At 36.9% G+C, this 15445-nt stretch overlaps 1 protein-coding gene across 7 annotated transcripts in view; it reads left to right on the forward strand.

Moving 5' to 3' along the window:
• The window catches only part of TUT4 (terminal uridylyl transferase 4), a 49402-nt gene that overhangs the window by 23775 nt on the left and 10182 nt on the right, over positions 1–15445 (forward strand). For 6 of the 7 annotated variants that reach the window (XM_075711512.1, XM_075711511.1, XM_075711517.1 and 3 more), the window contains 15 exons: positions 692–811; positions 1187–1408; positions 1557–1731; positions 4297–5039; positions 5552–5702; positions 6296–6382; positions 7827–7930; positions 8308–8365; positions 8465–8568; positions 9226–9315; positions 11176–11289; positions 12381–12458; positions 12840–13017; positions 13378–13425; positions 13523–13605. In XM_075711512.1, the coding sequence (XP_075567627.1) occupies positions 692–811; positions 1187–1408; positions 1557–1731; positions 4297–5039; positions 5552–5702; positions 6296–6382; positions 7827–7930; positions 8308–8365; positions 8465–8568; positions 9226–9315; positions 11176–11289; positions 12381–12458; positions 12840–13017; positions 13378–13425; positions 13523–13605 (2355 nt within the window). The remainder of the gene's footprint in view (positions 1–691; positions 812–1186; positions 1409–1556; positions 1732–4296; positions 5040–5551; positions 5703–6295; positions 6383–7826; positions 7931–8307; positions 8366–8464; positions 8569–9225; positions 9316–11175; positions 11290–12380; positions 12459–12839; positions 13018–13377; positions 13426–13522; positions 13606–15445) is intronic. The other variant, XM_075711515.1, reaches the window with a different exon arrangement.

Here is a 15445-nt window from a genome sequence, read left to right on the forward strand (position 1 = left end):
AGGTCACATTGAAAAAAGTTAACTTGCTCAAAAAAGGGTCTGTCGTCATACCCTGCTGTACTTCCTACAGACAGCAATGGTGATCACAGGAACCAAGTTATAATGCTCACAACCAACATTTAACTATCTTGTAATAAAGTCCTGAAATTGTTGCCAGGCCGTAATTGACTTAAAATGTCTTGGCTTTATTGAAAAATCAGTTGCATGGTATTATTGTTGCTTGATTTAGCAAGGTGTAAGTAGCAGCTGTAGAAACTACAAAGAACTGTTCGAGGTCTAATACATTTATTACATCTCTCTTGAGTTCCCATAGAAGAGATCAGTATCAGATTACAGCCAGATGCATAGAATCCCCATCTCCATACATGAGATATTGCACAATAACAAAAACCTGATAGTTGACTGAAATTCTGGGTAGGAACATAAATGTGTCCCACAATCACAAAATGTGATGAAACCGAAGCGAATAACTTAAAATAAAATAGTATAACTTAAGGCACTGTATGTACTACTGTAATTTGCATTTTGTCTGTATGTGGTATGATGTGACAACTGCAGTTTCTGAGGTAAAGGATTTTCTGTTTCATTGTGGTATGCATTTCATATTTCTTTAACATTTGTCCTTTAATAACAGATTTTAAATTAAAATGCTGATACTCCATCATAAAAGTAATGATTTATTCTCTTACAGCTCTGTCACATTGACTGTCAGGCTGAAGGTGGGATTCCCTCATATTCCTTTGCCTTAATGGTGATATTTTTTCTCCAACAAAGAAAACCACGCATTTTACCATCTTATTTGGGCAATTGGGTAAGTGCTTTGGTAATATAGTAACCTTATTGTTAAATTGTTGATGTTATTTCTGGGTCATAAAATGTGCAGAATTTGATTGCCTAAGAAATTTATAAATAAAATGCATTGGTACTTAATCCTCACACAGTTGGTGCCTGATGATTCTGATGACTTTTGAAAAAAGGCAGCTGCTATAGCCTGTGCAAATGTGTCATGCTGTATTTTGGAGAAAAGGCAAATATTTTCTTCTTTAATTCTCTGAATTTATTTCTCTGACATCAGTTATTCTTGAGGGGGATAAATATCACAATTGTCAGTGTTACCTTTGGTGAAAACTTTTGGTTGTATGTATCATATACAGTCTTGTTTCAGAGCTAATTTAATTGTTGTTAGATTGAAGGCTTTGATTCAAAGAGGCCAGATGACCACCAGCTGAAAGGTATAGAAGAAGAGGAGTTTGTACGGTGGGAGTACAAACCACCAACAAATGGTGCAGCAAAAAACACAGTTGGAGCAGAAAGTAAAACTAAAGCTGAACAACAAAAAGGTGGTGGTAAAAAGGTAACAAGCTCAGAAGTGGACAACCAAAGTAATGCAAAGGAGAAACACGGCAATGTAAGTCGTGGCTTTATTTGATTGAAAAACCATATTCTGTCTCTTATCCCTTTTTTAATCTTTAAACATTAATATTGGATGGAACCAGGAAAAAAATGGGAATTTTCATTTCTTATTGCCATTGAGCATTCTTTTCCATGTGTTTCAGTCTCTCCTAGCATTCAGAACCCCTCACCAAGTTTCACTGGGGCAACTGTGGTTAGAACTGTTGAAGTTTTACACACTGGAATTTGCTTTGGAGGAATATGTCATCAGCATACGGGTACAAGAACTCTTAACCAGAGAGAATAAAAACTGGCCTAAAAGGCGAATAGCCATTGAAGGTAGGATAATACTCTTTTCTAGTTCTGTAGTCATCGTGCATTATTATCTTTATTTACCTAATACTTACAGGTCTGTCACAAGAGGTCTGGACAATAAACTAAATCAATAATTGGAGGAGAAAGTAAATTGTTTTTTTGTATATTTTTTCAGCTATTTAGTCTGTTTAAAGACAAATTTTCTGTTTATTATTACTTTTTGTAACTCTGGTCCTTGAAGTACGAGGTGTAAATTTGTTTCACTGTTTCCTACCATTCTGTTCTCGTCTCTGTTTCATTCTTTCTATAAGCTATTATTTATTCCTTTTTAATAATTCTGATGTTATGAATTTTCATCACATCTAGCTGCATTTTCTAAAACCACAATGTATTTTGAGTGTTACCAGCTGTCAGTTTGTTTCCTCTGACTGTAATGCAGACTGAGCAGAGAGGTTAGCTCTCATCAGAGTGAACCATTGTCATGGTTTAACCTCAGCCGGCAACTAAGCCCTGCACAGCCACTTGCTCACTCCCCCCGGTGGGATGGGGGAGAGAATTGGAAGAGTAAAAGTGAGAAAACTCATGGGTTGAGATAAAGACAGTTTAAAAGGTAAAGCAAAAGCTTTGCACACAAGCAAAGCAAGAAGAGGAATTAATTCACTACCTCCCATCGGCAGGCAGGTGTTCAGCCATCTCCAGGAAAGCAGGGCTCCATCATGCGTAACAGTTACTTGGGAAGACAAATGCCATAACTCCAAACATCCCCCACTTCCTCCTTCTTCCCCCGGCTTTACATGCTGAGCATGATGCCATATGGTATGGAACATCCCTTTGGTCAGTTGGGGTCAGCTGTCCCGGCTGTGTCCCCTCCCAACTTCTTGTGCACCCCCAGCCTCCTTGCGGGTGGGGTGGGGTGGGAAACAGAAAAGGCCTTGACTCTGTGTAAGCACTGCTCAGCAGTAACAAAAACACCCCTGTATTATCAACACTGTTTCCAACACAAATCCAAAACATAGCCCCATACTAGCTACTGTGAAGAAAATTAACTCTACCCAAGCCAAAAGCAGCACCCGTCAAAGTAACACCCCCTCCCCAACCCCTTACCCCCCGGTTGTCCGTTTCCCTGTTGGTAGTATTTCCATACTCTGAAACTGAATGGCGTGTCATAGGCTATGCTTCAGGGCCTGAATATCCTGCTAAGGGAAGTGCTTTTTTCAGGGAGTGAGACCATGTGAATTTGGTGATAATACATACCCTGAGTTACATATGCTGGGGAGAGAAGAAAGAAAATTATTTTGTCTATTATTTCTTTATAACTGGAAGACATCTTGATTCTGTTCCTCAACTCAGAAAAATGTGTAAACAGTACTTAACAGTACTGTTTAAGAGAAATACATGGCATCCTGAATTGGCCTTAAGAATGGAGAAACTGGGTATTTGAGGAAGCTTAAGAAACCATTTAAAGTGATATTTTTGTAAAAGCATAAATAATGAATTTTGGACAGTTCCTAGAGATGTTGATGAAGTAGCTTTTCCGTAACACATGAGGTGATGGAGAGGACAAGGAGAAATAGGTCAAAGAGAATTATAAAGACAGAGAATGAGTTACTAAAGGTATATTGAATGATGACTCAGTAAGGTACAAGAAGAGCAAGAAAGAAAAGTAAAAAGGAGAAAAACAAGCAATGAATTGTTGAGGCACATGTTGAGTCTTGAGGTCACTCCTGTGGCTTTAATTTCCTCTCCCAATTCTTTTCTTCAATCACTTTTAGCTAGAGAGTTCTAAAACTAGAGTAGTGTTTATTCAGCATGTGGGAAACTAAAACATGGAAGATGAAAGGGCACATTACTGAGGAAGAAACAGGAAATAATTTCAAAAAACAGATTGCATTCTGGTTCTGATACCTGCTATTGTTGGTCTTCTTGTGTTGTTTTTGTTTGGTTTTGTGGGTTTTTTGTTTTTAATTTTTGCTTTTGGTTTATTTTTAATGTTAAGTTTGTAACTGAAATTATGAAGTAACAGAATCTCAGTTTGATACTATCTTCCCAGGCAAACTTATAGCAACTGTGCAAGTGCTCTTTTTACTTGGAAAACATGTTTGATCTAGAAATCGCTAGGAAGGACTAAGAATGAAACCTGGTGAGATTGGTTCATATAATCCTTAAAACCTTAATGTTACTGTTGGCAAAATTAATTTCTTAAGGGAAATGTAACTCCTTCTTTGGTGAAGGAAAAAAGTTCAGACAGGCCTACATTTATTTTGCCTTTGTATGTTTATTTGCATTTCTAGTTTAGAAATTGACCTTAATATAATGGTACAATATACCTGTGGTGTTCTTTTTAAATAACACTATTTAGAATGGTTTATGATAGCCAACCGTTCATGGCCAGACCTGTGTTGTGTTTTGTATGGAAGAAGTCCAAAGAAGCTTGTGGGCTCTACGTTCTCTAAGCATATCCAAATACAATTCTGGATTATATTACGAGCATCTCTTTTTAACTGCTGTATCATAACTTATGTATTTCAGCTGCTTTAGTGAAATGTAGAAATTAAAGTTTACTAATTAAATTGTTCTTTTTCTTCGTAGATCCTTTTGCACTAAAGAGGAATGTTGCACGAAGTCTAAATAGCCAGATGGTATTTGAGTACATCCTGGAGCGATTTAGGACAGCGTATAAATATTTTGCATGTCCACAAAGTAAAGATGGGATTAAATCCAAGCCAGATACCAAGAAAAAAGAAAAAGGGAAAATGAATAATAAAAAATCCACAAGATCTGAAGAGCCTGTAGCCAACTGTTGCCTTCCACAAGGGGAAAAAGTTGTAGATCAAAAAATTACGGGAAGTGGATGTAACATACCAGAGAATGAACTTGAATGTGATGAAGTGGTAGAAGCTGTAGCCAAAAGATGTACTTCCAAGAACATAGACTCTTTGCTACTTTCAACATTGGACTCGAGTTATGATGAAGACAAAGAAGAAGCTTTATCCTTTATTTCTAATGAATGCTGTGAATTAAAGCAAAAATCACTTAAAGAGAGGGATGATTTAGAAATTTCAGTTTGTATAACTGAAGGTGAGCCAAGCCACCATTGTAACTGCAGTGAACATCAGCCCTATGACACAAATTCTAGTAATGAATTTTCTGATGCTGGAAGTAGACAGAGTTTGGTAATAGAGTCTTCTCAGAAGAATAAGTGCACTGGCACACCAGCTACCTCGCCCAACTGCAAAGCAATGGTGGAAGCTCATGATCTCAAAGATGAAGGCAGACTCTCTACAGAAGAAATGCATTATGTGTTTGATAAGTTTATTTTGACTTCAGGAAAGGTAAGCTGTGTATTTAAGCAGTGCTGGTCATGTATCAATGGGCTATTACTTTTAAGTCACTAAAACTAAGGGTGGATGGATGACTGGATTCTCCCAGTGATTGTTTCAGGCTCTGTTATGAATGGTAGCTCTAGCCTTTTTAGAGTACCTGTTATTCAGGACTCGAAAACACCAAATGTGTATGCCATTTGGATGAGATGGTCTGTTGCCCCTATCTTATGCAAAGCTTTCCGATTTCCACAAAAAAAAAAAAAAATCCTGGGATTTGTTTTTTGGTTGTTTTGTGGATTTTTTTCCTCCTTCCTCTCCTACTTTCTTGCATAATTTCCCGGTGCTCTTATGCACTGTGAGAAATAAATGCAGCCCGTTGAGAGGTGTTCTGTTCTTTGTAGAGACTCTGTTGCTGTTCAGATGTTACATGTTCTTGGTTGCATGACTTGCATGGAAATGTTAGGTCTGTTGAACTATCTTAAAAGTAAAATTGTATTTGTGCACTTCCCCGCCCCCAAAAGCCACCAACTATAGTATGCAGCATCTGCAAACGGGATGGACATTCCAAAAATGACTGCCCAGAGGATTTCAAGAAAATTGATTTAAAACCACTACCACCAATGACAGACAGATTTCGGGAAATACTTGATATAGTGTGTAAAAGATGTTTTGGTAAGTTGGAAAAGTGTTTGCACTCCACTGTGAACTGTAATCTGGAAAAAATAAAAACTTTAGGGTTAAATTACTTACTCCAGTAAATTCAGTGGGAAGTAGCTCTTCCAGGTACCCTAGGCTACAGATTCACCAATAGTTTTATTTTCATATAACCCATGCCTGTGATACCAAATTCTTGTAACAGATTTGAGAAACTAATACTATGCAGTATTTTTCACTGCGCTTGTAAAAAGTTACTAGTGTTCCCAGAAATTAGGTTCTGGGAAAAACTAGTTTTTGTGTTTGTCAAATTCTATGGCTTCTTTTGGAAAAAAACCCTTTTGAGTGCTGTGGTGGGTTAACCTTGGCTGGACACCAGGTGCCCACCAAGATGCTCTATATTTGAATAATTGCAGAAAAATCAGATGTCTGAAATAAAATCCCAACAACTCTAATGATACAAAAAAAAAAAAAAAAAGGAAAAACACGTATTCAAGGAAAGTAAATGTAACAACAACAAAAATGGTATCCAATACTTTTAATTAGCTGAAAAAAAGTTTTGAGGTAGCTGAATGTCACGTCTGACTGTGTTTTCACTTGTTTTTACTTAGATGAATTATCCCCTCCTTTATCTGAGCAACAAAACAGAGAACAAATTCTGGCAAGTTTGGAAAGATTTATTCGAAAAGAGTATAATGGTATGTAACAGTAGGTAGTAATTCTTGATAATGCTTTCTTCATTCATGTTGTCCAGAGCATGAAGCTGTAATTTGTCTCATTACTGCTCATTTTCCTTGCTTAAAGCAGTGGCATCTCTTTTTCCCTCTGTATGTAAAGCTATCTTGCAGACTTCTAAATTGAACATCCCTCAATGCTATTCCATGGAAATGTCCCTAGAATGGAGGAGGAGCTGCAAGTGTAATAATGCAGATACAGGACTGTTGCAGTCAGGACAAAAAGAAAGCTTGAATGGGCTTTGGCCAGTTGGGTTTAGTGTTACCCACATCGTGGGCCGAGTACTTTTGTTGCCTAGTCACAAGTGTTTAAGCATCTTAGAAATCTTAACGAGTTTGTTAACTTCACCTCCCTTTTATAAAATAGGCAAAAGTATCTTACTACAGTGATGGAATTCAAGGCACAGAGATGCAAAGTGATTTTTTTGTAGGTGTGGTGAAACAGTGCTAGAGCCAGGTACCAAACCCAGGTCTCCTGAATTCCAGTCCACTGCTTTACACAGAAGGCCATCCGTTCTGCTGTAGCTGGCCTGTGATCAGGGAATTGTGAATTGCAGTTCCATGCACCGGCTGTGCCCTCCACTTACTGGCAGCAGCTGAGGATTGAGACCTGTTACAGAACCTTGAAAGACTTAAGATTTCCAATTCTATTAAAGGTTAGGAAAAAGCTATGAATAGGTGTTAATAAATATTTTCCTAGCATTGATTCCAGTTGAACAGGTAAATGTATTCTTTTCAGTTAGGAAGAAATTGCTTCTTCTCAGTTACATAATTTCGCTTTCCTTTACAAGAGTGAAAATACATTATAGTGTTGTGTTTCAAACAAAAATGTCAACAAAACAATTGGGAAAGAATGTGCCATAAAATATATTAATCTTCTTCGTTGTATCTGCTGAACAGTATGTTATGATTACAGAAACTTACTGATTGACCAAATTTACCTAGTCACAGGAAAAATATGCAATCTAGATAAAGTATGAGTGGAACCAGAAATAATTGCTTGGGCTACCTTAAGAATAGCTCTGTCTTATCTGTGGGGTAAAGCTGGACTGGTGACTGGGTTTGCACATTATTTTGATTTATTTAAAACAGGAAAGTGCAGTCACATACCACAAAACATTGCACCACATCTAGAGATGCCATTTAATGGTCATAGTAACTCTGTAACATACTTCACTCATAAAAATTACATGGGCTTTATCCTGCCTTATTTTCTATAAATAATTTCAAAGTATTGTGCTTCTTCCTTTATCAAAGATGAAGTCTTAGAAGTGGGCATTGTAAGCTCTCTCTTAAAGCTCATTTTTTATGGGCACCTATACATCTCAGTTAAGCAATATTCAATAGTAATCACTTACCATTCAACTGTAAAAAAACTTACCTTTTTTTGGTCTACTCTTTTGATCAGACAAAGCCAGACTTTGCTTGTTTGGCTCTTCAAAGAATGGATTCGGATTTCGGGACAGTGATCTCGATATCTGCATGACGTTGGAAGGCCATGAAAATGCAGAGGTAAGAGTCCTGAAATTGATAAAACTACTATTTTAAATTAAAGAATTCTTCGAGGTTTTTTAATTCAGTTAAGATTTCTGTACACAGAAAAGGTAGGATTTTGCTAGTAGCACATTGGCTTGTTGCGCTCTGCACAACTGAAGCAAGATAATAGCCTATTTTACTTTTAATGCCCTACAGACACACATTTAGTGTACTGTAGTTGTCCACATAGAGAATACGAGTTACCAGTTCATGTAAATTCATGTGCTGGATTATTACTTACTTCTTTTTTATGCCGACTTTTCCTCTACAAAATATATTTTTGATAGTAAATGTGCTTGTTGGGGTAGGATCTATGTTTTAACATCTGAAGCTGTGATATTTGTTTTTCCTAGAAATTAAACTGTAAAGAAATAATAGAAGGTTTGGCAAAAGTTCTTAAGAAGCATCCAGGTAGGTGTTTTAAAGTATTATTTGTTTTGTATTTACATTTTTTTATATATATAGATAGTAAATGGAAATGTTTTGTGTACTAAAGTGTTACTTCCCTAGGTTTGAGAAACATCTTGCCTATAACAACAGCCAAAGTGCCTATAGTAAAATTTGAACACAGACGAAGTGGCTTAGAAGGAGATATCAGTTTATACAATACACTGGTAAGCATCTGTTTGTGTTTGGCTTTGTGTTCAAAGAAAGCTGTTTAATTCATTGTTAGTTCACTCAAATAATCATTTGAGGGAATAATTTTGAAACCAGAATTAAAAAGCTTTTGTGTGTTTGGGTTTTTTTTTTCCTACATTATTTAAATTCAGTGACCCACACCCTCAGCGCAACCCAAGTAGCTGTATAACCTGATGGCAGGCAGCATCAGCATTTTTGTGAGTGCTCCTGAAAAGCTGTTAGTGCCACAGTCACCATGGCCTTTCTGCCATCATGAATGGTACATCTCATCCCAGCTTGTGTCTAGCACAATGAGATTGCACGATTTCTTAGGTAATGGGCTCACATTCACCTGTGAAGAAGATGCAATTTGTGGAGTTTGTTCCAATGTGAGTCATTTTATGGACTTAATTCTTTTCTGGTGTTTTCCAAGGTTCTTAATGTTGTTACTGTGTTAATACTGTCCTGATTACACCTTTCAGTTACATTTGTGCAGGAAATGTTGCATGAATTTTATGGAATATTGTCGTAATTTTTTTTGCCCTCCTGTTGTATTATGCATCTCCTGTGCTTGAACTGCAGACTATACTACAATTAACCACAAATTACATTGAAACACCTGTTTGATTTTTTTTTTTTCTTTTTTTTCCCAGGCACAGCATAACACAAGAATGCTGGCTACGTATGCGGCTATTGATCCTAGAGTGCAATATCTGGGCTATACAATGAAAGTTTTTGCAAAGGTAATATAAAAAGAAGGTACTTATTTGTATAATACGGTGTTTTCTGATACAGCCACTGAGTTTACCTTTTGCTAATACCAACTGGAAAGGAGACAGTAGAACGCTATTAATATGAAGTGCACTTTCTTAAGCTGACTATGCTCCATCTGATTGTGTGTGTCAGACTCAAGTTCTTTAGTCCTGGAATCTTCTGCTATCTGTTGAAAGATTTGTGTCTTAAGAGGAAGCTGATGAAAGGAAAACTTTATTTTCGTTTTCAATTTCAAACCAGCTACAGTGAAAAAAAAAAAAAAACAAACCCCAAGCAAACAAACAAAACTGGAAAAAATGGTAACTGTAAGATGTAGGGGCATGTGGCTGTGCATGGGCTTCCCAAGTTTCCATATCTAGGACCGGCGCAGAGATTTACTGCAGCTTTCTTCTGGCCTACTTGTCTTGTTTTACTTACTGTAAAAGTCAGGAGTAGGTATGGGTTGATGAATGCATAAGTCTCTACTTGATGTGTCTAGGACATATACTTGACTTCTGGTATTTGTTATTTACCAAACTCTTAATCTCCTGCATCTTTTTTTCGTATGATATTCTAACAAAGTGTTATACTATACCGCCTTTGATAATTGAAATATGGTGTTTCTTTTTATTCAAGCTGCACTATTAAATACACATCCAAAGAAAGCTTAGTGAAACAGGGGCAAATAAAAAATGGGTTATAGAGAGTGTATTATGCTACCAGATGTTAATGTAATAAAATGCATCAAGATTAATAAAATAACTTTGTTCCAGAATGGAATGGACATGTTCATTATACTGTCACCAAGACTAGTAATGTGTTTGGTTTTTTTTGTATGGTCACAGCAGTGCAGAATATTGCCATGTCTCTTCGGTATCCAGATTAAAAATGCCTTGTGTTGATAATAATGAATCTTACACTTTTTTGGTAGTATTGCATACTATTGTATACATTCTAAAAATCTTACTGTAAAGACCAAGTTTCCAAGTTGTGGGACATACACTCTTGAATGTATGTATATGGAGGTGACTTCATAGCTATACAAATACTCTGTGTTTAAGCAAAATGCTTCCTCCTCCGTTTGCTTTGGCAGAAAAACCAAGAACAGCTGTCACTGCTGCTGCTAATTGGAAAGTAATTTGTGAATCCCTTTTTTTCCAGACCTAGGAGGTTAAAAATGTTTGTTATGACACATGCTTGAAGCAAAGGGTAGTTTAGAAGCAGGTGCTGGAGAACGGTTATACTGTAATAAGATTTTCAAGCATAGTAAGGTAATTCATTGGTGTTTGTTTTACGCTGTGTTGTGCAGGCTGGACCATGGTTTAATTAGGTATGTGTATGTATGCTAGCAAAATGCCAGGTATTGCCTAAGTTGCCAGTACGACATGGAAATACTTGCCTATTAATTAATTATTTTTAAAAAGGGGGAAAACCAAAACAATAAGGAATTGTAGAAATTAGCTCTAGTAACACGAATTTAAGAAAATTAAATTTTACAGTATTGAAACGTGGACATCAGATGTAGAGGTTTGTTGGGATTTCTGTTTTGGGGGTTTTGATTTGGTTTTGTTTTGGGTTTTTTTTTCCCCAATTTGGCATATTATAAACTAAAAAAAATATGGCTATGAAAAGCTTTTCTGTTTCTGTGTTAGTCAAATTATGCTGTGGATTTGCCAGATAGCACTTGACTCTGAGGACATACATTTTTCAGGCTTCATAAAACAATTTTTAGTTACGAGATGAATGTATTTTCCGTTACTGGTGGGGTTTCTCTTTGCTCTCTGACATAGTTGTTAGTGTTGAATAATAAAATGTAAATTCAGTATTTTGTTTAAAATTTATTTTTTCAGCGCTGCGATATTGGTGATGCATCCCGTGGCAGTCTGTCTTCATATGCCTATATTCTTATGGTTTTGTACTTTCTACAGCAGAGAAATCCACCGGTTATTCCAGTTCTTCAGGAGGTAGGTTTTCAGAAAAAGAGGCTATGAAAATAGATGCCTTGTTTCTTCAAGCCAAATATGAGAAGTCTGGGCTTTCAGGATCAGGGGGATGAATGAAATATGGGGCCCTTCTGCATTAGCAAGTCCCCAACTCCTGCTTGGTTTTAGTGGGTAAAACTTACCAAGAAAATTACAACAAAATCGGGAATCTGTTGGACCTAAGTTCTGCTGTTATGTTTACTTTGGGATTTTGGTCTTATGATGATATTTATATGCTGAACAGGATAGAAAAAAAAATTGGCAGGTGGTATGGAGAGAAGGGAATTGTAATTGTGAGACTGCGCCAGATGCTCTTGAGATGCGAGTCCAGCTCTTCCATCAGTTATTGTCAGAAGCATTATTTATTGCTCAACACCTTATCTGTAAGAGAAAAAGTTTATTTTATGATTTGATGAGGGGGGGAAAAAAGATAACCAATGCTTTGGTACAGCTTCAGAGATACTATTTTAGATGTGCCAGGAAACCTTCTTAAGAAAAATAATATTCTGTACCTCCATTGCATGGGTGGGGAGAACATAATTAGTCAGCTATCTACCTCTTCCTGGATACGCTCTGGAACTCCCAAGCACTTCTGAAAATTATCCTTTTCTGACTTTTTTGTTGTCTGCATGCAAGAGGAAAATTGGCTTAAGCACTGCAGTTGAGACTTAAGACGTGGTTGGGGGTTGTTACTTTATTGCTACCCTGAGAGTGCATTTAAATAACAGTGGAATTTCCCCTTGGCTTTGCTAAAGTCAAAATGTAATAGGAGTCATATAAAGTCTCCTTAGAGGTTTTGTGGGCAAGAAGGATGTTGGAATCTTGATGAGGTAATTCAGTCATGTTTTCTTAGTTGCAAAGAACAAGTAAAAAGACCCAAATAATTTGAGAGAGGTATAGCAATAATGCAAAAACACTTTCAGGCTTTTTAATGGGAAATTCTGCCTATATTAGAAGTAATTGTTAAAATGAAAAGATTTGTATTTTTGTATTATTTCTCACCAGCGAAACTGCAAGTCTTTTATGGTGACTTTGGATTAGAGTGGTAACTGTGTCCCTCTCTATTTTGGCAGATATTTGATGGAAAACAGATTCCACAAAGAATGGTGGATGGATGGAATGCCTTTTTCTTTGATGACATGGAAGAATTGGTAATACTCTAACTCCAGAAGAGTCACTAAAACTTAAAGCTTGTTTTTATGGGAAAGTAATAAATTTCTAACAGTGTAGTATATAAAAGAGTAGTTAAATTTCCATATCCATATTATTATAACTTCCCAAATTACTCCTGTTTTGCTGAAATGAGTGTCTGTTTGTTCTTGGTTTATTTTAAATCATTTCTAAATAACATAAATCAGGAAAAATACTTTTTACTCCTAATAAACAGTCCAAGATTGAGGTAGTGTTAACTGTAGCAATTTAGCCTTACTTTAACCAAGTGAAACTGTTCGTCATAGACAAACTCAGAGAGTTTGCAGGAGAAATACTTGCATAACTGTAGCTGAATAAATTGTGTCTTCAATTGCATGCAGAAGAAGCGTCTGCCTTCTCTTGGAAAGAACACTGAATCACTTGGAGAACTCTGGCTAGGGTTGCTGCGATTCTACACTGAAGAATTTGACTTCAAGGAATATGTGATCAGCATCCGGCAGAAGAAGCTGTTAACTACGTTTGAGAAACAGTGGACATCCAAATGTATTGCCATCGAAGGTACTTACCTGCTGAATTTTTGTTCCATTGATGGGGGAGTGATGAACACTGTTGTTTGAGCATCTGTTCTCCTTGTTGCACAGGATCTTCATGTGAGGAAACTACCATCAATGTTTAAAAACATTGTTTGCAAGTCCTGCAGCTTACAAAATGAGATCAGACTCCTAACTTTTAGTACATGTCAGTAAATTGCTCTTACTTTATTATGGTTAGTCCCGTATTTTTAAAACACTCAGCATTGCTTTGCTATCATCTACTCTGTGAGTGCATTTAAAATGGAATTTTCTGTGTTAAATAGAAAATTTTTGTTGCAGCATATTTTTTCCAACTCTGATTTGTTTTTCTCCCTTCTTTACACAGATCCTTTTGACTTGAATCATAATCTGGGTGCTGGAGTCTCTAGGAAAAGTAAGCTATTAATGTCCACTAATGATCAATGTTCGCTAATTTCTAAAGTGTTGTGCCTTTTCTGTTATTTTCCAATAACTTTGTCTTTCTTCAATAGTGACCAATTTCATAATGAAGGCATTTATCAATGGGAGAAAATTATTTGGTACCCCATTCTACCCAGCTGTTGGAAGAGAAGCTGTAAGTTTTCATAGTTTTTAGTATGTTGTTTACTTTTCTTCATCCACTGCATTGATGCATCTAAAGCAAACCTCTTGTATGTATTTATCAATTTGGTGTGCACAATGTATGTAATTATACATGATCTGCACAAAATGTATAGCTTAGTATTGGGCTCCTGCAATATAAAATTCATAGGAGTAGTTGAGTAGTTGGATGGTTGATGGGTATTTTTGGCAGGTTTGGGGAAAGTAAGCTTATTTTGGGTTTGTGTTTGGTTTTGTTTGTGACATTAAGTATTGCAGAAAGCTGCAAAATGTGCTGTAAAACCCAGAAACACCTTTAGGAACTTTGCTAGCTATTCACGTAGCTAAAGAAAACAGTAGAATGTAACATCTCATGAATCTTATTTTTGCAGTTGGTGGGGAAAGTAAGGATTGCTTCTTAAGGAAGGAAAAGGACTATGATCAACTTCCCCCCGCCCTTCCCCAATCAGTTGACCTTCAAAATTTGCATAGTGAGTCAGGGTCAGGAATGTGTTCATGCAACATCATATTAGAGAAAGTACTCCCCTGTGGTGCAGGGTCCAGTCATTGATGCATAATAGAGAACTGTTTTTTATATGAGCAAAATAAATCAGCTGGAATTAATATTTTTAACATTTACTTAGAAAAGCGTTTTCTAAGACAGTTTAGAGGGCTGTTCTCCCGATGGCTTTTAACAGGGTTTGTGTTTCTAAGGGATTTTGAAAATGTTTTGAAAGCTTTTATTTCCCCTCATCCTTCCCTATCTTTTGTTTTCCATGTGCTTACTTTATCTGTGTTTTTTCTGAGTTTGTATTAAATGTTCTTTAATGCAGTGACTGTGTTCTGGTTTGTGCAATGCCTAATAAAATAGGACCTGCTTTTATTGGGTCTTTTGAGTACTACTGTGATACAAATAGTAATGAATTACAGTGTGGATGTAGTTATGTATAACTGACAAATATGGGAGCATATCTAATATTATTGCTAATTAGTTTTTTTTTTTAATTGTTTGCATGCATGTTCAACATAAGGCTATAGCGCTTCTGGAAAGCATATACTGTGTGTTTGTATATGTGGTCGTTTGTGGTGTTCTGCCTCATCTCAGATTTTCACTGAACATTCTACATAAGGGTAAAAGGCAACACAGAAAGCAGCCTTAGCATGCACATGCGCTGTCTCTTATGTGAAGTAAATGATGCCAATAGTATTAGATAGCATTTTATTTCTCCAAAGCACCCAACAAAGGAGGAGTTCTCGATCTGCTTCCTAAGCCAATGCCCTGTATTGCAGCTTAGTGGTAGTGAGAGGAGACTGTAGCAAAAAGGTTCAGTAAATTACCTGTCTACAGTAGGACTTCGTTCCCGAGCTGGAGTTAGGACATTTCCATTGGTACCTCTATTTCAGTCTTTCAGGCAAAATAGTACTTTCACAATGTTTATGTTGCTCAGAGGCTGTGAACTGTGGCCTTTGCGCTGACACATGTCAGAACTGCAGCTGTCCTTAGCAAATTCCAGGGGAGGGGAGTGATACAGGTCAGTGTGCAGATGTTCCATCTGTTTCCCACCTGAGCTTTGTTCTGCCTAGGGGGATAGAATCATGTAATTTGGGAAGGGACGTAGGCTGCTTCGGAAAGCATACAAGCAGTGACTCAGATACCAAAATAGATCATAGGCAAAAAATTGCCCTCGGAATAGCCTTTGGGGAAGCAGCAGGTAGGCAGCAGGCTGGAGTCTGGATAAGCTGTTCTGCAAATTCAGCCTCTGGCCCTAAGACTAAATACCCCTTTTTAGCCCAAACTGCTCCACATCTCTGAAAAAGCTGCCATTATCTAGGGG

This window comes from Pelecanus crispus, chromosome 5 (assembly GCF_030463565.1).
Source record: "Pelecanus crispus isolate bPelCri1 chromosome 5, bPelCri1.pri, whole genome shotgun sequence".
NCBI lineage: Eukaryota > Metazoa > Chordata > Aves > Pelecaniformes > Pelecanidae > Pelecanus > Pelecanus crispus.